The sequence below is a fragment of the Sinohyriopsis cumingii genome, chromosome 3 (genome assembly GCF_028554795.1).
Source record: "Sinohyriopsis cumingii isolate HCF-2022 chromosome 3, ASM2855479v2, whole genome shotgun sequence".
In the NCBI taxonomy this organism is placed as follows: Eukaryota; Metazoa; Mollusca; class Bivalvia; order Unionida; family Unionidae; genus Sinohyriopsis; species Sinohyriopsis cumingii.
Genome location: NC_142963.1, coordinates 27121273 through 27145021, shown reverse-complemented (window position 1 = coordinate 27145021; position 23749 = coordinate 27121273). Strand labels below are relative to the sequence as shown.

General features: G+C 33.5%; 1 protein-coding gene across 1 annotated transcript in view; it reads left to right on the top strand.

Moving 5' to 3' along the window:
* LOC149802588 (degenerin unc-8-like) overlaps positions 1 to 23749 on the top strand; it is an 80373-nt gene that overhangs the window by 2444 nt on the left and 54180 nt on the right. Inside the window, exon 2 of the mRNA XM_089953798.1 lies at positions 1945 to 2426. Within this exon, the coding sequence (XP_089809924.1) occupies positions 1945 to 2426 (482 nt within the window). The remainder of the gene's footprint in view (positions 1 to 1944; positions 2427 to 23749) is intronic.

The following is a 23749-nucleotide window of genomic DNA, read 5'->3' as shown; positions in this document are numbered from 1 at the left end:
CAGTTCCAAAAAATTAGATCAAGTCTCTAAGGAGTCATCACATAAAGAGCACACGATTGAAGGGACTTTTACAGATTTGTTCAAAAATTTATTTTTTGGTAAAATTTTATCTGCTGCCTTAGTTTAAAACCATATCAGTCTAGGACACATAGTTAATTTAAAATGCAAGAAAAAACATTAATTCCAATAAAATCACACTTATCTATAAACTCATATTCTTGATTCCATTTCAATACTGATGTTGGCCTAGAAGTCTTAACTTTTAATTTGTGATGTATGCTTTTACAGCCCTATATTTCCTAATGAAGAGAATTAGAGATTTATGCAAAGAAAAGGGTCAAAAAAATGAATGATCATATGAAGCTTGTTCGAAAAAGATGGCTTTGAGCATGCCTTGAAACTCTAGAGTAGTGACATGCATTCCAAACTTATTACAAAAATCATCTATATTAATCCACCTACAGGTTTCATTCACTAATTCATTTAAATGCAAATTCCCTTTTCACCAAGTGCATGTACATAACACTAGAATTTCCAACTTTAATATTAGGGTTCAACCATATTGGAGTTTTAAGAAAATCCTCCGAGGCCTCCTCAATAAATTTGTTTTGTAATTCAATATCTTTCGAAAATGTATCAGTCCAGCATGCATTAAAGGCATTTCTCACCATTCTCATAAAATCTATACCAAAAGTGAATAATATACATTTCATATTTTAAATGCAACATTCAACATGTACTTTTCTATTTAGTGAAACACCATTTTACAAATTTAATCAACAGTTTTTGAAAAATGTCCTTAATTAAGTATTGCCTGATAATAACCCAGTCCCGTAATCACGAAACAGCCAGAGTATAATAATAACAAAGAAACTGCCTGAACACCATTGCCCGTAGTCACGAAGCATCCCGAGTATAGTAATAATAACGAAACAGGTTGAACACCATTGCCCGTAGTCACGAAGCATCCCGAGTATAGTAATAATAACGAAACAGCTTGAACACCATTCTCACGAAACAGCCTGAGCATCTTCTGGGCTGCTTAATAACCAAAAAGCCTATGCACAAATACTGAACTCAAAATATCAGAATGGAACAATCACACTTAGTTTTCAATATCACTGAAACCTGGCGTGTATTAAAGCAAATGAATACTAGTATCGTGCCGAATCTATTGCAACCAAAACCCACTAAAGAAGAAAGTAATAAAAGATCAAAATAATTTAAATTCGAGCCCGAATTTTTGCTCAGCCAGTTTCATGACAATGGATCCGGTATGGTATGATATGAACCCTGAAGGATCCATTTTTACGAATTGTCACCACCGATGATTTTATATTTACTTCCTTCCACGTTGTTTTCATATTATTTCACGTGAAGCACAATGACACCATTTTTATGGTAGTGTCATGCTGACCTGGCTCAGATTAATTAAAAACATCTTCCTAAAAAATTCTTATTACTGCTTGGTTGATAACATGTCTTTTTTTTTTCTCCCTCACAGAATGCTAATCAGGAATTAGATAGTCAAGTTCAGTCATAAAATCTTATAATTTTGCGTAATGAAGTCCTGCCTTATGTTGGTGGAAAATTGTAGGATTTTATTAAATTTGATGAATTTCTAAACTATTTTTTTAAAGTATAAAAGGTTTCCATTTGTTAAATTTTAAAATTAAAAAGTTATTTTTGCATCCTTTCCACTATATCTACCACTAATATATAGAAAACCTGCCAGTAGTTTCCCGTGGTTCGGTGGTTCTTTCCCGGGGTCCTCAACCAAAACACTCTGGCCGCCATGTATAGCCTATCCTGTGTTGATAAAAGGTGTTCAACCCACCCCACCACCAACAAACCCTTCTATTTGTTTGGAAGACCAGCCCTAGATTCCAAAAAAAGCATTTATCTAAATCCCATTTTAAGTCAACCTCTTGCACTGTATTTCAGACTCAAAGAAGGAGACAAACCATCAGTCTTAAAAGACGCAAAAGGCGTGACGTGGATCCATCTGTGTCGCTGTATAGCAACTTTACCTCTTACAAGACTGACGTGCTGTCACCATTTGAATCAACGGCTTACATATCCCCAACCAGCATCAAAAACATGGACACCTCATATCTGACGAACAGTTACGAATCCAAATATAATTCGGATGTTGACGCTTATACGTCAGATTACAGTGAATATTACGGTGGAAGTGGAAGCACAGACTATTACTGGGACTGGTCCTGGCCAACCTATTATTACAATTGGTCGGATTCGTCGTTGTGGGCAGAATGGTCATGGAGTGAGTCGGCCAATTACTACGAAAGTTACAACAATCACTATTTCTCTTGGGAGGAGTACTATTACGATGAATTACTGGCTCCTAAGGACAAGTGGCTACAGAGGATTGAAAATTTTAAATCAGTTTTTAAAAACGAAAGTCAGTGAGTATCAAGTTCTATTTCACATTTGCCCACCTGTCTATTTGTGTCTCTGCGCTTGTCGTTCCCTATGTGGCTGTTTGCCCATCTCTCTCTTTGTCTGTATGCCTTTACAAACACATGTATACACCCTGCACGATTTTTTATTTTCATAATCTTGCCTGTAAATGGCAATAACAGTTTGCCTATTGGTATTCTATAGACAGTAGATTTTTCCTGTAATCAAGATCCCTTTAATGTTTTATAATATTTTAAAGCAGTGCATTTGAATTTTACAATACAACATTCAGTAAGAATTCTAATAATAATCAAGACAAGGCCAATTTACTTTAGAAACAATAATCACCTGTATCTTCTAATAATCGTTAGAATACTTTGAATATCAATATGTTTTATGTTAGGCATTCCAAATTTAAATAAGAAAAGACTTTTTTTTAAAAATATTATTTTAAGCTATTTTAAACAGAAAGCATATGCTAATTAACGTTTATGTCAGCCGCGTGATGTTATACTTGGACAGATCACTGACTTCCCTTCATTTTCAAAATATCTTTTAATTAATCAATGATATCAAATATTTGATTTAAAAATACTTTGTTCTAAAACGTGTTTATGATACCAAATATTCAATGACAAAAGCTTTCAGCAATTGTCTGTAAAAAATTTGTATTAATTTATTTGTAAATCTCTATTTATTTATGTTCATATCTCTGGTGTAATTTGATGTCGTGTTTAGCATCATCAGTTAACAAGAACAACAGCAATTCATAGCAAGATGATGCTGATGACAGCAGTGATGCAGTGACAGATCCAGATATATTGTTTGCGGAGCAGGACAAAGTTCCCAGAAGCTCCAGACTTTAAAACATTTTCAGGGCATAATTTTAACCATCTAATTATAAAGAAAGCTTACTATAGGAAATGCTTCTGTGATGATGGTAATCAGATTGGATTCATAATTATAAAAATAATTCCTTAAATTATTATAAAAATGAATATGAGATATAAAATGTGAATATTATACAAATTAAAATTAGTCACTCTTGCATTATGCAGGGGAGCTCTCAATAAGTAGTAATCCGATTTGATATAATGTGCTATGGAGCAACAGGACAATAAGTCAATTTTTCTATTGCAATATATTTGGTCTTTTTAAACCAATCTTATTAGAGGGGTTTCTTTGGGTAAAAGCAGTAATAACAGAGAGTTTAAGGGTCTTGAACTTCCGTTTGGTTAAGGTATATTTTAAAGGTACGGTTGGTCGGAGGGGGTATTGGTGAGACCAGTTACTCTTCTGATGGCTATACGGATTAATAGTTACATTTGTATCTAGAATTCTGCAGTACATCTGCATATCACCGAATGTTTATTCGACTTCATTCAGTTAGATGAGCTACACCACCCGTTACACCCTGCCATATTTTCTTCAACCCATTTTCTCGCCCAGAAGAGTATGAATCACAATGCTGTACACATCTACAAACGAGCCGAAACCACATTCCAGTGTCTCTGGAACAATGTCAGGGGAGTATTTCAATATTTATGAACACACGCGGATTGATGGATGGCCAGTATCAAGCACGGGGATCATCAGTAATTTCACATGTAATCATGTATGAATGTTATATGTAATCTCAGAGCTCTACTAACTCAGAAAATGATGCTAAATTACAATACAATGCTTTTTATTTTTTATTTTTGAGTTTCCTTTCGTTACTATCATCTTATCCAGGGAATATAAAGCATGTGATGTCCAGTGCATGCTTTCATTCCAGGCATCCCACCCTTTAAATCTTTACTCTGCATAATTCGCTGTTCTCCTTGTTTGTGAGATATATGAGGTGGGTATAATATGTGAGAAGGACCGGTCTTTTTCGCGAAATGGACTTGCCGTCTGTGAAAAGGACCTAGGATATTTTTACTCACAGTTTCAATCAATATTTATATTTCGCAAATTAAATTATTTTGTGTAGTAACTCATTTTATATAGCATTTAATATATATATTTATATATATATAGTCCTAAAGTGTTAAAAATGGACCCTTTTCGCTAAACGGGTCCTTTTCGCGAAATGGATTTACTGTTGTGAAAAGAACCCAGTACGTTTTTCTATGAGTGTAAATCAATATTTCTATTTCACAAATGCAATTACTTTGTGTAGTGACTCATTTTACATAACATTTAATATATCTTTCTCAAATAAAGTGTTAATATTTGATGTTTCTCGCTAAACGTTTTTTTTCGGAACAGGACTTACCGTCTGCAAAAATGACCCAGTACGTTTCTATTAAGAGTTTGGTTCAATATTTCTATTTCATAAATGAAATTAGTTTGTGTATTTACTAAAACAATATTTACACAGATTTCTTTCTTTTAATCCGATATTACAGTAACCTCACAAATTGTCTATCACAAAATAGACATGAACTCAGGGTTCTGTTGTTTGCAAATTTTCCTGGTAACGTTATAAATTATTTAGATAGTACTGAGAAAGAAGATTCATTAATCAAACCAAATAACTGGGGTGTTGGGGCTAATGGACATAGATTTGCTGCAAAATAAATGGACTCTGACTTTAAAGCCAAATGTAAGGTTGTCCTGGTAATTTCTCGGATTTATTTTAACCTTTATTTAAAAAGCTTTATTTGTTTTACTAAAAGTTCATGCATTTCAGAGGAAAGAAATTACATTATTTATTTTAAAAGTAACTCATACATATAATGTATTGATAATAACTTATTGTTAATGATATAAAACAGATTATTTTTCAAAAGAAAAGATCTACAACAAAATGAAATTCTCCTAAACTGGATTTTAAAAAAAGTAATAAATATGTTGGTATGCAATTGTGGTTTTGTTATACTGTTTGATGGATTTGTGCATTTGTTTAGTTCTGTCCTACCAGACAAGATTTTGTCATCTCCTGTTTTATTTTATTTCTTATTTGGTTAAACAAGAGGATTTACGCTTGAATAAAATGTGATATCATTTCAGACATGTCAGTAATCAATCACTGCACTTTGATCTTTAAAAATCTGATAATTTTTCTGTATGTAAATTGTTACATGAACTTATGGTGTCATAAGGTCATGTATTTCACCTTGTCTCTTGTAAGGCAAGATGAAATACAAGACATTATGACACCAAATGTTTTCACCTAACTGTTGCGGATGTCAGGCCTGTTGAAGTCCGTATGTAGAAATTAATAATTGCATCATGTTAGAATGCCTGGTGTTTGGGTATTGCATCATGTTATTATTCCTAGTGTTTGGGTATTGCAACATGTTATTATGCCTGGTGTTTGGGTATTGCATCATGTTAGAATGCTTGGTGTTTGGGTATTGTATCATGTTAGTATGCCTGGTGTTTGGGTATTGTATCATGTCAGTATTTGGGTATTGCATCATGTTATTATGCCTGGTGTTTGGGTACTGTATCATGTTATTATGCTTGGTGTTTGGGTATTGCATCATGTTATTATTCCTGGTGTTTGGGTATTGCATCATGTTATTATTCCTAGTGTCTGGATATTGCATCATGTTATTATCTGGTGTTTGGGTATTGCATCATGTTATTATGCCTGATGTTTGGGTATTGCATCATGTTATTATTCCTAGCATTTGGGTATTGCATCATGTTAGTATGCCTGGTGTTTGGGTATTGTATCATGTTATTATACCTGGAGTGTTGGTATTGTATCATGTTATTATGCCTGGTGTTTGGGTATTGTATCATGTTAGCATGCCTGCTGTTTGGATATTGCATCATGTTATTATAACTTAGAGTTTGGGTATTGTATCATGTTAGTATGCCTGGTGTTTGGGTATTGTATCATGTTATTATACCTGGAGTGTTGGTATTGTATCATGTTATTATGCCTGGTGTTTGGGTATTGTATCATGTTATTATAACTTAGAGTTTGGGTATTGTATCATGTTAGTATGCGTGGTGTTTGGGTGTTGTATCATGTTATTATACCTGGAGTGTTGGTATTGTATCATGTTAGTGTGCCTGGTGTTTGGGTATTGTATCATGTTATTATGCCTGGTGTTTGGGTATTGTGTCATGTTAGTACACCTGGTGTTTGGGTATTGCATCATGTTATTATAACTTAGAGTTTTGGTATTGTATCATGTTAGTATGCTTGGTGTTTGGGTATTGTATCTTGTTATTATGCATGGTGTTTGGGTAATGTATCATGTTATTATGCCTGGTGTTTGGGTATTGCATCATGTTAGTATGCCTGGTGTTTGGGTAATGTATCATGTTTTTATGCCTGGTGTTTGGGTATTGCATCATGTTAGTATGCCTGGTGTTTGGGTATTGTATCATGTTAGTATGCCTTATGTTTGGGTATTGTATCATATTAGTATGCATGGAGTGTTGGTATTGTATCATTTTATTATGCCTGGTGTTTGGGTATTGTATCATGTTTTTTAACTAAGAGTTTGGGTATTGTATCATGTTAGTATGACTGGTGTTTGGGTATTGTATCATGTTTTTATAACGAAGAGTTTGGGTATTGTATTGTAATAACCTGCATTTAGGGAGTGAGGTATGCATGCGTATATACGGTAAACACTATTCATACAAGCCGTCCAATTCGGTATAGATTTTTTTAAAATTATAAATCAGTGCATTAGCAGTGAATTGCTCAAATGAGTTGACATTACTATTTTCTAGGATCCTTTGTTTGTTTACTTGTCGATTAATAGTTAGCTGGTATAGTCTACATGTTTTTGTGATAGCGAAAATAGGGAGTATCATGCCGGCGGCTGGCATCCTTGATAATGGGATTAATGACTATTTCTAGTTAACCGTTTAAGACTGTACATTATATACTCAATGTGTTTATAGTCCCTATGTTTCATTTGTATACGTCATCGCATTTAAGTTTGTTTTTCCTCTTCTTTTTTTCTTTGGGTGGCGCTCACCAGATAATATGTGCTTTTGAGAGAGTGACGTATGTAAGGTGAAGTAGTTCGCATTTAAAACATGCACAGTGGAGAGAATGTTTGCATACCTCTATGCTACATTAATGTAATGTGGATGATATTTCTTTTGGATATTGTACTTTTGGAAATTTTACATGATTTAAGCACACTGCTAACTAAAATGACTGCTCCCTTGTGTTAAAAAATCAGTCTGAATTAGTCTAAAGTACACTATACATAGCAGCTATTAAAATAGGGAAAATGAATTTTGCCAGACTAGACAATACCAGCTTCTGAAAGTGCAATGAATGAATTACCAAATATATAAAATGTAAAAAAAGTTATCGGCTCTTTTTTATACAATTGACCTCTGAAGTTCAGGAAGTGAAAATGACCAAGTAGAGCTAGCACTTTTTTGAAAGGTGCACATTTGAAGTAAGGCCAAGCTGTATACTCTATAACCCATAGTACACCCATCAATCATACACCAAAATAAAGGGAATTAAAGGTTCTTTGCATTATACCTAAGATATACAAGGTCTTTTTTAAATAGCCAGTATAACCAGTGAGGAAAGCCGGGGACATTCTTTTTCTTTAAATTCCTAACCCTATGCAAAATGCGAAACTGTATAGCGCCACCTTGGTACACATACATGTTGACCACCCTGTCATGCGGTCTACCTTGGTAATATTGTAAGAGTGCTTAACACGGTTACCGAACAATAGCTATGAGCGACAGCATAACACAGTATGTGCCGCGAAATACAAAACTGATTTTTTCTTCTTTTTTTAACTTAGGGCAATTCATTCGCAATGTAGCAATGTGTAAAATATCCAGCTGGTAATTTCTAAATAATCATTGTGAAAATTAACTAAATATACACATGCAATACTAGCGCATGCTGGTTTGAATATTCCAACAAGAATTGTGGGTTTTGTGGGCGTTATGGGTTTTGTGGGCGTTGTGGGCTTTGTGGGTATTGTGGGTTTTGTGGGCTTTGTTGTTGTGGGTTTTATCAGGAGCATATAAGGCTTTGTGTGCTGCTTGAGAGAGTTCAGTCAGCTAGCAGCCATCAAACTAGGCACATCACAGTTATTGTGAGTTTTATTTTATTAATTTTTTTATTATTTTTCGTTTGTTTAGTTTATTAGAGAATTATGTAACTTTAGGCAATATTTTGGACAGTAAATATTTTTATAAAGTTTATTTAAGTGCAAATCAATTTTTATTTAAGTTATTTTTTTTAATTATTTTTAATTCCTTTCTCTCTTCCAAAGTATACACATTCTAGTCATTTCTAATTTATTTTACAAGCAAAATAGATATTGTTTAATCATTTGTTTTTTGAAATTCATTTATATGGTCAAGTGAGTGTTGTCCTCACAGACCAATACTTTTATTCATTTCTTTATTTATTTTCTTTATTTAATTAGTTTTATGAAGCTAAAGACATACAGAGAAGTTTGTCTATATTACAAATATATAATTCCTTTTTCTTAAATTATAGGTCCAACAAAGTTCTTAGGGAAATAAAATGTCTAAGTCATTGTGAGTGTTTTCCTCACCGACTTGACATTCTAAATTCAATTCAACAATACTGGATTATTCTAGCAATCTATAAAACATAAGTTATGTGTCTATTTTATAATTTACTAGTTGTCTAAGTCATTTGAGTGCTTTCCTCACCGACTTGACATTCTAAATTCAATTCAAGAATACTTGATTATGCTAGCAATCTAAACAATGTAAGTTATGTTTCTATTTTATAATTTATTGGTTGTCTAAGTCATTGTGAGTGTTTTCCTCACTGACTTGAAAGCCAATTTACTTCCATTTATACCAATTCACTTCAAATAAGTATTACGCTATAGTTGAGGTGTAAAGTCGAGCAAGTGTTTTCCTTGCAGAATTTTACATTTCACAATTACAATCAAGTCATAGTTTCTCTTCTGTAGTAAACTTTATTGCAACTAAATCCACATATGGTAACTCTAATATAATATTCACTCATCAGAAGAAATAATATAATGAACTAATAGTATAGTGTTAATGTGTACCCTGACCTTGCCTGAAATTATCATATACCATACTGTACCTCCAAACAATGACAGTATTTTGGCTTAGTACAAAAACAAGATTGTCATGGTTATAAACTGACTTTATTCGCTGTTTCTTAATAAATGAATCATCTTGTGTTGTGGTTGAAAAGAAATCAAGAGTTCGAGTTTACAACATTCTCCCCCTCCTTAGTCAGCTGATAAGAAGCATACTCAACCCTGGTGCGATACTCCAAGATAGTATTATCAGGACCTAGTATCATGTTAGTATACCTGGAGTGTTGGTATTGTATCGTATTATTATGAGCAGCAGAAGGGGCGAACCCTACACATTTTTAATGGTCCATTTTTAAAAATAAACCTTACAAAAAGAATTTTACAAAATTTAGAAAAAAAAACAATTCCTAAGTGTCTATTTCGGAAAATGAGGTCTAAAATGATGCCACACCACTGCACTTAACGCTACTACATTTTTGTCGATAGTGTTTACTATTTTGGACGCTTCCATTTTGTCACTCCCCGTCTGCTGCTGTTTCCTTAACCAAAGATTTTGAAAAACGCTACACGATATCGCGATCGAGGATCATGTAAATGTATCGTTATAAATCCGTGTGGGGTAGATTGCGCACATGAAAAGAAATTTTTTAACTTAATCATATCCATATCCCCTGAACGATAAGTCTGATGAATGTTTCGCAGAGTATGTGTATCAACTCCATTAAACACACCTAAAATATTGCAGTTATCTCTGATCACTTTAGGTATTTGTGTATATAGCTGAGCAACATATGTAATATCTGTATTTTTGTGCTTGCCTCGAGAAAATATCCATGCTGGATTTGATTGTCCATCATCACATCATCATATACTACAAAATTATTAATTAATCAATCGAGGTCATTTACAGATGGGGCTTCATCAATATCGGTGATAAAATCAACAACACCATCAGTGTTGCCATCATTGTCCAATAATTTTGCATTTTCATTCAAATCTGTAAGCATATTGTAGCATCTCTGATCATTTGCGGATGTTGCTACTAAATATAACTTGTCCAACTTGAGCCATCTCATTATCAGGTTAAGCAATATTTGTGTTTTACCAGATTCAGATGGGCCTATGATAATTGCTCTGATATAATTTGGTAGCGCTGGATGATGCTTGACTGCTTTTTGCTTTCGTGTCGTTGAGAAATCAAGGATATAAATGTTGTACAAATACAAGAAATAATATGAATTTATATTGTTTTCTATGCAGAGAATTCACTCCCACCAGTGTAGTAACAACAATAATGACAAAAAAATCGTAGACATGCACTTACAGGTAAGTGTATGAAATGTGGTACAAAAAATACAAATTTATCTCCCTGACACAGTCAGTACACAAAGTACCAGGCGGTGATATCGCTGCTTCATTAGTAAAATTAACAGTAGCTCCATGGGCTAAGTATCCAGGAGAAAAATATCTTCCTGGATATAATTACTGTGGTCCTGAAACCGACTTGATATCCGATTTGACGAGCAATATCACCCAAGACCTGGAGAGTATCCAATAAATGCGATTGCTCAAGCGTGCCACATTTAATATGTAGCGTATAAAAATCGGAATTTACAACAACGACATACTGCAGATGTGAAGTTAATTCGCTTGTTAAATTCCATAATAAATAAATATCAGAGAAAAACTTGCTAGCTTCCTAGTAAAATCTGCGATGAAAGGTAAGCTAGTGCTTGGGGCCGGTAATTAATCAACCAAGTATTAAAATAATGGAATCGATTTATTATAGCCCAAAAGGATATTGGAGGGGCAGAGAAGCGATTAGTAAGCTTGCTGATGCAGCAAATGTCACAGGTTCTGTTGCTGCAAAATGGTTAGCACGAGAGGCAATATGGCAAATTTAACTACCACCACCTAAACAAATTCAGTACGCACATTTTGATGTCAGCGCTCAAACTGAAATTCATCAAGCATCAAGCAGATATTTTGTTTTTACCACACGATACTACTAAAATTGGTAGACGTCAATCACGCACATACAAATACGTGTTCACTGTCGTTGACGTTGCAAGTAGCAATAAAGAACCAGAACCACTGTCAACTAAAACAGCAGCTGAAGCTGTATGTACTTTTGAACGAATTTATCCAAGAGGACCCTTACGATGGATCATGGCAAAGAATTTCTTGGTGCAGTATCATCTCTGATGAAAAAACATAACGTCAAAATCAGACGAAGATATACCGTAATTCATCATGATTAAGCAATTGTTGAACGATTTAATCGAACGCTTGCTGAGCGATTTTTTGGATATCAATATACGAATGAAATAAATCAGAAAGACGAGAGATCTCTTGAATGGAATACAAGACTACCAAGTGTAATAGCTGCGTTAAATAATGAAATTACTCGTGCAAGTTCTATGAAACCTACATATGGGATCACAAGAAAAACATACCATTACAACGACATTCAAGACATGTCAGCATCATATTTTCGTGTGTGTGACCAAGACTACTATTAATCCTATCTACGGTAAAATGTCTTGGATTAGTATTTAAATATTGCCACAACATTACTGTGTTAAAGCTCCCACAATGATTATTCTGTCGTTGTTTTAGTGTCACGATAAATTAAGCCTCAAGATCAAAGTCACGTTTTTTTCCTTCTCACATTGATTATAACTAGCTAATTTTTTGCTTAGTACATCATCGCCAACAACTCCGTTGTTGTTACCAGCAATGGTTTCCTGAGTTTGATTATTTTTGTGAGGTCTATGATAACCCTCCGAAGCTGAGATATTCTTCTGACTCGAGACACTGCGAAATAAACTAAATATGACCATTCCATACGATCATCAACAATCCAAATATTAGTATCCGAAATAGTTAATCCTTGTGACGAATGAATTGTCATAAGGTATCATAGCGTCCATGGAGTTTTATCCATCGTTAATGCATCCTCAACAATACTGACAGGAACTAAAACAATATCATTTAACACAAGATTTTGTTTCATTGACTCTGTCAAGAAACCTGGAATTTCAACATCGATGTTCTGTCGTCGCGTATCTGCTGATCGATAACACAATGGTACAGGTAATTCTGGAAACTTTTCTTTATGTAACTGAAATAACTGTCGTTGAAGTGTAACATGAACTATTTTTCTACTTGAAACAATCAAATCATCTGGTCTCCACATATTCCAACAATCGTTCATAGGGGTTTCTGAAATTATTTTACGTATTACCACACTGAATTTTATTTGATTGTAGTCTGATTAATATTTTGAGCTCTATATGATCATCATTTATTTCTTCATAATAATCAACAAAACTCAACCATTCATGCGGAGACAGTCCAACAAAAGGTAGAGGTTGACCATGATCGCCGCACATTATTACAGCTGTATCTTTCAATAACAACCAATCAAGATATATTTTTAACGTTTCTAATGAAACGGTACATATTTCATCCCAAATAATAATTTTTGGAATATATTTTTCACTCATTCATTCAGAAGTCCATGTATCTCCCTTACATCGGAAAAAGCTATGATAAGTACGAGATTTTACTCCTCGTTCGTTCATTTCTCTGGCGAGTCTATGTGCAGGTGTTAAAAAATCATGTCAACAGAGTTCCTCAAACTCTGACGAAATAATTCGATCACACGTGTTGTTTTACCAGAACCAACCGGTCCCGTGATATCAACTGTTCTATTCCGAGTCACAGGATCATATATCGATGATACAGATGATAATTCTTATTATTTTTGTAACAAATATCCTTGATTTCGAAGTCGGCAGATTAAGAATAACCAAGGATATCATCTTGTTTTATTCTCCATTCGCCCCATGATGCATAAGCACCTGCATGTTGTTCTAACAATGCTGCATATTTTTTTATTTATATAAATGAATCTGTGGCGACTCTGACTGCAAATTCAGAAAATCTATTTATCATTGATAATAAATTATCAGCAACATACGCTACCATCGAAGATCTTAAATGAGCAAATTGCGGTGACTCACTATCATTATAACTCAGCTGTACATTATTTAGTTCCATTCGGTATGAAAACTTTTTCTCGATTTATAAATATATTTTTTTCATTGTATCAGCAATTATAAAATCTAACTCAGCATCGTCCATAATTAATCTTGCACAATGTGATTTATGATCATACGATCCTCCCTGCGTAAATTTACCAATTATCTTTCTACCGAGATCCTTTGCGAGTTTATTCTCAAAATCAGTTGTATCAGGATTTTCATCATCAGAATATTTCTTTTGCAACCGTATCAACTGACATAACATCACTATAATCGTATTTAGTATTCCACAATCCACTTTGCCCGTATTCCACACAACTGCGTTGAATTTCTTCAAGAAATTCCAATTGGGTTGGTTTCCATGAATTTTCATTCTGAGCAAAATGAGCAGCAACTGATGGAACTGTAAAACAATTACTCAGTAATTGTTCAACATCGTCATGGGTATATTTCAGTGCAAGATTTTTCATTTCTTTCCGGAGACATTCTGTACGATAAATATATCCGTTAGGTAGTACAAACTGATCACGATTTCCATCATCGGAAATTTGAAACAGCCACACAGATACAGGATCGCTTTTACTGATATTTACGATAAAATCGAACATATCACCGTTATAGAACTTAACAGTTTGATCTCGCGAAAATATTGTCACCGCAGATGTCCACGCATGTTCAGTATGATCGATAATATTTATCGGAGCTCCATTTTTTTAATATTTCGATTCGTGCAAAATCTCTCCGGTTAATGTCTTCCCCATTATTGGGAAGCTTAGTTTCTTTTCCAGTTCAGGAACATTTTTAATAGACGCTCCGGTATCTTTAACTATTTCTGCCCACTCATTTTTCCACGTATCGCATTTGTAAAATGTTCCTTTACTCGTTCGAAACACAATTTATCTTTGTTTGATTTTGCAGTAACGACAATTTTATCGGCATAAGATCACCAAAGTTAGGTTTATTATATCAGCGGATATATTGAGTAAATAACTACGGTCACAGGAAACGCTCGTTTGTAATACAGTTTATCAATTCCTGTCAATATTAATGGTTTGGGATTTTTATTTCACGTAACAATTTTTCTTCCATTGTGAAGAGGATGGGGTCACGTTTGTCACGGATAATCCAAGTATTGTTTAGTCTCTCAATATATTTTATTCTAAAATAAAATATGTTCGATCGTCGAGATAGTAATTGTCGATGCTCGTTGGTCATTTATTGTAGCATCAATAACACCTTCAATATCGCGTATAATTCTAAATGTTGTCCAAACATGAGTTGCACCATCGTTACGAAAATCTTCTTTGGCGTCACGAAAATATTTAATTAGATTATTATTATTTTTAATTAGCTAGAACTCGCCTCCGTGAGTCAGGGTTTATTTTTTATCAAGATCTAATTTGTTAGAAAGATCCTTTTCAGGTTCAAATAAAAATTCATCCATATAATTACTTAAGCAAGTATATATTTAATTAATACTTTTATATTATTATAATGTCCGAGCAAAAAATAAAACACAAATGTAAATGGTTGTTAACTGGCTGTACTGATTTTTGTAATCGTAACTGTATAAATAATTATTGTGCATCTCACATACAGTACATAAAACGCTGAAGTAAAGGACCGATTTCATGTGTAAATTGTAAATGTGGGGTACGAAGAAAAACACAATAATGTGCAAAATGCGGGGGAGGGGGGAGTAAAAATGTCGAGAACGAATGCGGTATTATAAAAGAAAATATAATACTGATATTATAAACAGTGTCAAGGATTCTATGGACAAAATTCCAGATATACATTATCAGAGCAATGGCAAATTATGAAATTTTGATTATTACTAACCTGACAGAAAAATCAGTTGAATTTCGTTTGTTTCGAAGGGTGTCATTGACGATAGAGATCTCGGTTTGAATACATATCTGTTAGCTCGTGCATATTTTATGACTGGCGTAAGTGTTATAATTACTATATATATATATATATATATATATATATATATATATATATATATATATATATATATATATATATATATATATATATATATATATATATTAATGACACTTACGCCAGTGACGATAGAGTCTTTCGAATAAATAAATAACTGTTCTATCACGACATTGCATCATGCCATTTATACACACAAAAATACCTGACAAACTCCATGACTGTGGATAATTGATAATATTGTGGATGACTGTGTATTTTCTTCACTATTGATAGAGGCTTCAGAAATAAAAGATAACTTAACTTACTTCGTGCATATTTTATGACTGTCCTAAGTGTCATAATTAATATATATATATATATATATATATATATATATATATATATATATATATATATATATATATATATATATATATATATATATATATGTGTGTGTGTGTGTGTGTGTGTGTGTGTCACTTACGCAAGTGACGAACGAAGGATCAGAATAAATAAATAACTGTTCTATCACAAGGACAAAAACAAGATGATATTATTTGTTTGATTTATGACTGATTTTGATTAAAAATGAACAGAAAAATATAAATTATCGATAAATCATTAAAGTCAATAAGAGAATTGCGGGATTTTGTACCCTTTGAAAAAACGAAAGTCAACTGATTTTTCATTGCAAAATCAGCTAAACTAGGTGAAGAAATTATGAAATTTAGTCGAAATTCATTAAAAAAATTCATTTTTGGGGGGAAAAATCAACATCATTAATAAAATTATTCTGCAGTAATAAAATTATGATTCACTAAATATTGTCGCAAATAAAAATGGAGAAAAATAATTTGGTTTTCTTTTGGCTAATACATTTGAATATCTTATTTATCGTAGCAGTGGAAAAAGGGGAATTTGTAAAACTCCCAATTATTATGGAATTTGAAGTATCTCGCTATGGAGTCATTAGAAATTGTAGATTAAAACGACAAATTGGTGCTATACGTAATACTGGTAATTCTGTTCTCATTATTAAAAATAAGGCGTACCTTTCTCAGATTTATTTTTGAATGTGTTAATGGACTAATTGAAAAAGGTCTTGTAATTGATCATATTAATAATTCAAATCCAGGAGATAATACTCTATCTAATATGTGAGCTGTTCCTCCGAGTCAAAATTGTAAAAATGGCAAAACTGGTAAATTTAGGAAAATTAACAGACCAGCTATCGCAGTCGTTGAAATTAGTGAAATTGAATTTCAAGCAATATACGCAGCCTCTAAATACTTTGGTATTAAATAAATCATGCTTGGTAAAATATGTTGCGGACGGTAGATCTTACCTAGCATTTTCAAAAAAATAAAAAAGTGGATAGCATTTTATTACATTTAATTTTACTATCATATTCAAGCAATTATATATTTGAATATAACATATGAATCAAGAACATATTAACGCTATCATAAATGAAATTGAAAAATTAAGATCTACAGGATTGTTAAAATCGATACCCATTAACAATAAAGCTGATAAAACCCCATATGAGACATTTAATGCTGAATATATCAAAGGTGAATTTAGGACAATAGAGACATCACCACTATATAATAAATATTCATTATAAAATGAATATCGTATTATTAAATTACTTTAAGATGCAATTAAAAATCATTACTTTATATATCAGCGGAAGATGTTTCTAATTTCGCCCCCCTCGCTTGTGTGATTAGGCACGCTAAAGATATATTATCTAACGAATATGAGACTAAGAAAAAAACGATTATTAATAATCGTGCACCTATATTAAGAAATATTTTAGAAATGGATGAGATTAATTCCCCTTCAGTAGAGAATTATCAAGAATCTCCTCGAGATACTGAAACACGTTGACATCTTTGACGGATGTCAGAGACGATTTTGTTTTGCTGCATGATTTATTCCTTTGTTCTGCGGAATTAATAACTTCATTCAACTCTTGATTTTTAGCATTAATATTGGATACTTTTATTTCGAGATTTTTATTTATATTTGATTTTCAATCAATATACTCAGCCTCTAAATACTTTGGTATTAAATAAATCATGCTTGGTAAAATATGTTGCGGACGGTAGATCTTACCTAGTTTTTTCAACAAAACAAAAATAATTGGATAGCATTTTATTATATTTAATTTTACTATCATATTCCTTCAATTAGATATTTCAATATAACATATGAATCAAGAACATATTAACGCTATCATAAATGAAATTGAAAAATTAAGATCTACAGGATTGTTAAATTAAATATACATTAATAATAAAGATGATAAAACCCCATATACAATACTTAATCCTGAATATATCAAAGTTGAATTTAGGACAATAGAGACATCACTACTATATAATAAATGTTCATTATAAAATGAATATCGTATTATTAAACTACTTTAAGATGCAATTTAAAATCATTACTTTATATATCAGGGAAAGATGTTTCTAAATTCGCCCCCCCCCCCGCTCGTGTGATTAGGCACGCTAAAGATATATTATCTAACGAATACGAGAAAAAAATGATTATTAATAATCGTGCAGCTATATTAAGAAATATTTTAGAAATGAATGAGATTAATTCCCCTTCAGTAGAGAATTATCAAGAATCTCCTCGAGATACTGAAACACGTTGACATCTTTGAAAGATGTCAGAGACGATTTTGTTTTGCTGCATGATTTATTCCTTTGTTCTGCGGAATTAATAACTTCATTCAACTCTTGATTTTTAGCATTAATATTGGATACTTTTATTTCGAGATTTTTATTTGTATGGCAGATTTGATTACATAAATCTGTTTTATTCTTATTTTCATTTCTACGTAATTAATGGCTTCATCCAACTTTTGATTTTTAACATTAACTTTCAATAACATTTTTGAGAATTTTATTTGTAGCGCATTTTTCATTATATAAATCTATTTCATTCTTAATTTTATTTTCTGCAAGAGTAATGGTTTCATTCAACTCTTGATTTTTAGTATTGATTTTGGATAATTCTATTTCGAGATTTTTATTTGTAGCGCAGGTTTATTATATAAATCTTGTTCATTCTTAATTTCACTTTTTATAATATTAATGGCTTCATCCAACTTTTGAATTTGCGCTTTAAAATCATTACTTTTAATTACTCCAGTGCTACCGGCGGGAATCCTTGTATTTTTATGTGATTTTGTCCAAATTTTATATAGACAATTAAAACCAATATGAAATGTTTTTGCAATTTTTGGTGGTGATTCACCTCCACGTAAACTTATTTTTTTTTTTTTCATCACTCGGAGATAGGTATGTGGGAGCTCGCGACATATATTTAGTAAAAAGAAAGCAAATGTACAAAACTAAAAATGGAAAAGAAAATGGAAGGTAAAAGTGAAGGTCATAGTGGAAAAGTAAAAGTAGGAAAAGTGAAGTTATAACACAGTATTTACCCAATTGAGGCCTCTTTGAACGGTAAATATGGACGGTAAACATGGTAAATAAACATGAAAAGGTAAATATGGAAGGGTAAATATAGAAGAAAAATACGGAAAAAGTAAAAGTGAAAAATGAATCACGTATATGCAGATTTATATTCAAAACTTCGTACCTCAAATCAAGTAAGTGTCTGGTTTGGTTAGTAAGCTTGAAATGTATCTGTGACAATAGCGGATTATGACATCGCAGATAAACTGGATTAACGGGTTCTAATACAATAAAAAAATCCAGGAGGTGCTTCAGGTGTGAATGTATATAAAATATATCCTTGTAGGGCCTGACTGTTTTTTTTAAGATCTACTTGATATCTGCTATGAATTGGATCACATACAAGATTGACTGCGATTGTTGATGTTATATTTACAGCTCCTGGTGTCTGCCACCGCCGTACGGGTTATTGTTGTGGCTGAGAATATTTGCTGGCGGGGTTATTTTTCTCCATGACTCGATAATTTTAGGAAAATTTTCATTGAGAAGATCGTTGATTGATTTTATTAGTTCGTCGGTATAAAATCCTGGTATTACAAATGTTGGTAATTCTGCTTCGGTTATTTTAAAACGTATAAAAAATGTCCTTAAGTATGTCATTTGGATACACTAACATTTGCAGCAACAAATTCTTCCTTACTTGGGTCAATCATTGTTTTGATGATATCTTCATTCACATGATCAAGATCTGATATAACCTGGTTCAGATGTTTTATTGTTTCAATGATCTGTTCTTCGGAATAAAATTGTGTTATACCATAAAATTAATATGTTGTAGATTATCAAGTGCATGTATGTATTCAGATTTAATCTCTCTAGAAATTGCGTTAATATATTCTCCATCAAGATATAATTGTCCAGTTGCTGGTATAAAAGCATAAAAAGTTCTTTTTAAATCAGAAGGAATCTTATCATATACAGTACAATAAATTTTCTCTCATATCATGTGTAAAGTATTTCCATATACTCTTTCGATATTCTGGATTTTTTAAAATATTTTTTGTTAGAGGAAAAATCAGCGAGTTTTGGTTCTAACGGTCCTTGCTAATACGGTTCGGATCGATGATTGATATATATCAATGGCATAATCTAGCAAGTTTATTTCTATCGTTATGATAATGTTGGTTAGTGAACCGTGATAGCTATTTTAGATTACACTGGTCAACAGTGAAATCATTACTGACTTGAAAAGGCCCTAATCTGTAGTATTTTGGTGTGCCGAACACGAATATAACCGTGAAAAATTTGTATTGGCTCTCGTTTTGAAGATATTCATATACCTCATTTTCTATGTTTCACTGTGTAAATTTCTCCAGTAGGACTGCAGCAACATCCGGAATAATGATGTAACATTGCATAATACCATCATGCTCACATCATCCACAGTTGATTGCATCATTTTCTGATGCAATGCAATACTAATGCCATGCGGCTGCTGAAGTAAGTTGACGTCAGCAGTGTACTATACATGTGTAGGCCTATTATACTAATGCCAGGCGGCTGCTGAAGCTGACGTAAGCAGTGTACTATATAAAGCCCAATCAGATAGGTTCAGCATTTAAAATATTTTAGACGTTGTGCGAGACAGTTCAAGCTACTGTTACATAAAACTTATTATTTTATCCATTTACGTACAATAAAGAACAGTAATGCCTCGAAAGTGTGTTAATACCGCGGACAATTTTTGCTATATTTGTGGGGAAGTGACATTTGCCAACCAGAAGAAAAGTATCAATTCTCAAGTGAAGAAGGCATATCATCTTTACTTCGGATGCAAGGCTGGTGACCAAGACAAGCCTTGGGCTCCGCATATATGCTGTGCTACATGTACAACACAGCTTTCACAGTGGTTGAATTGCAAAAGGTCATCAATGCCGTTTGCAGTCCCAATGGTGTGGAGAGAGCCAAGCAACCACCTAAATGACTGTTACTTCTGCTTGGTTCCTCCTCTTTCCGGCGGAATAACGAAGCGAAAGAAGTCGAGAATAGTCTACCCAAACATTCCGTCTGCATTGAGACCAGTTCCACATGGTGAGGGACTTCCTATTCCAGAACCTCCAGCAGAATATTCTCTTGATTCATCTGACGAAGACAAAGGTGAGTCGACCTGTTCTTCTCCTGGTCCATCAGCATGCAGTGATCCAGATTTTCACTGTGGTGCATCATCAACCCCACACAGAATAACACAGGAAGAACTAAATGACCTGATTCGTGATTTGGACTTATCAAAGAACAAGGCAGAATTGCTAGGATCAAGACTCCAACAATGGAATCTTCTAGAAGAAGATGTCACAATTACTGCATATCGAAAGCGCCACCAGCAATTGGAGCCTTTCTTCAGAAAGGAAAGTAATCTGATATTCTGTTCCGATATTGAGGGCCTCATGAATGCTTTAAAAATCACTCATGACCCACAAGAATGGAGACTATTTGTGGACTCTTCGAAACTGAGTCTCAAGGCTGTGCTTTTGCACAATGGAAACATTCTTCCATCTATTCCAGTAGCGTATGCTGTCCACATGAAAGAGACATACGATAACTTAAGGCAGCTACTGAATTCCATTGAGTATAACAAGTACAGCTGGTACCTCTGTGGTGATTTGAAGGTAGTTGCCCTTTTAATGGGACTGCAGCAAGGATATACAAAATACATGTGTTTCTTATGCGAGTGGGATAGCCGAGCAAGGGAAATGCACTACATGAGGAAGGAATGGACTCACAGGCAGAATGTAGCCATTGGAGAGAAGAATATCCAACACCCAGCTCTGGTTGAGGCTCAGAAAATCTTGCTACCACCCCTTCACATCAAACTAGGTTTGATGAAGAACTTCGTGAAAGCCATTGACCGGACTTTGCCAGCATTCCGATACCTGCATGAAAAATTCCCTCGACTCAGCGAAGCAAAGATTAAAGAGGGAGTTTTTGTGGGTCCTCAGATTCGAGAGCTTTTCAAAGATGACCGGTTCAACAACTTGCTGGAAGGTGACGCGAAACAAGCATGGAATGCTTTTCGCCTAGTTTCTACAAACTTCCTCGGAAATGTTAGGGCAGAAAACTATAAGGAACTAGTAGAAGACATGTTGATGAAGTATAAGAAACTTGGCTGCAATATGTCTCTAAAGATTCACTTCCTTCATTCCCATTTGGATTTCTTTCCTAGCAACTGTGGTATTGTTAGTGATGAACACGGCGAACGTTTTCATCAAGATATCGCAACAATGGAACAAAGATACCAGGGAAAATGGTCCACTACAATGCTGGCTGACTACTGCTGGACACTCCTCAGAGATGCTCCCGAACAGCTGTACAAGAGACAGGCGAAGAAATCTAAGATGTAGTCAATGACTTGATTTTTTATAGGTAGGCTATTACAGTTGACCTTTTACTATTGGAATGCATTTCGTTATGTAAACATTAATTTCTTGCAGATTACAAAAAAACTAGAGCCAATTTTGCAATTTGACTGTCATATTCGTGTTCAGCACATAAAAATTGATAAGAATTGACTAATTTTATTTCAGTAACATGACTTTTGTAAAAATTTGTTGTCCAGTGTTATTTTCTCATTATAGATTTAATTCTGCGTTGAAATTCATCGTTGATTTGTTCGTCTGATAATTACCTGTGGGAATACTAACAACATGCCAATCGAGAGTTCCATCTGGTTTATTTTTTCATCCAAATGCAAGTGAATTATTTACTTGCAACCGACTGAATTAATTCAATCTAATATTTGGCTAACTATGATGTACTCGTAATTGTGCTAGTGATATATCTTTCGCTGGAATTGCAGTTGGAAAGCTAACACTAAATTCAGGATGGATTGAGCTTGCTGATATCACTGTGGTTTTTGACGGAGTTGTATTAGGGACGATATAGTGCAGTTATTCGTTCGTCGTTAACATTCATATTATTATTATTATTTTCTAAATTGGACGTAGATTCAAAACTTGATTATATCAACGAAGATAGTTTGGAGTTTGCTAGTATAGCGATATGTAATTTTATTGTATACTCATGCCATTTTGCATTTGTATATTAGATATTTTTTGGCGATGATATTAAGAATACCAGCAATGCTTTTTCAACTGAAACACAAATTGTTATAATTACTGGTGATGTCATTGTTATTGTTGATAGTAATACGCCGGTTCCAGCGATAACAGCGGACGCCGAATATCATGTCAACGACAACTTCACGTTAGCGATATTTTTTCACATTTACTGTATACTCATTAACGATAATTTTCAGTTTAGTTTGCCACTCACATACTTGATTGTATTTGAACGTTGATTGGGGGCTCATTCGATTTTAAGTAGGTGGTAGTTTAGCGACTAATTCAAGGCACCAGTAGTATAACAAACCAAAATTTTGTTCTTTGGGTTCCACAACAAATGTTTCCTCGTCGTTTTGCTCCAACATCACTAACATACATCCATTGGATCCAGTTAATGGATAACGCCGTGAAATTGTGGTAGATATCATAAATGTCGTAGTACCGAGTACTGAGAACCTGTATATACCGGTAACCTCAGCGCGATTTTGATGGATTTATTAAGTGGTGTCCATAATGCTGATCCAGACGCTACTGTATATGCTACACTGTCTATGATCTGTTTGATGTCGGAGAGTTAAAACCGATAAGTGTTGGTTTTCCAAAGAAATCGTCAACCACTCCATTTATTCTTTTGCGATATTTCAAAAATGTGTTTGTGTGATTAGTATAATCAGATTTAAATGTGGTAATTTCATTATAAATTGAATTTGATGAGTTAATCATTTGGAGGTTTCTATTGTCGACGTAATTTTTCGTTGCAGCGTCATTGTCTGATTCTGGTACTCCAAGACCAGTAATTTTATTAT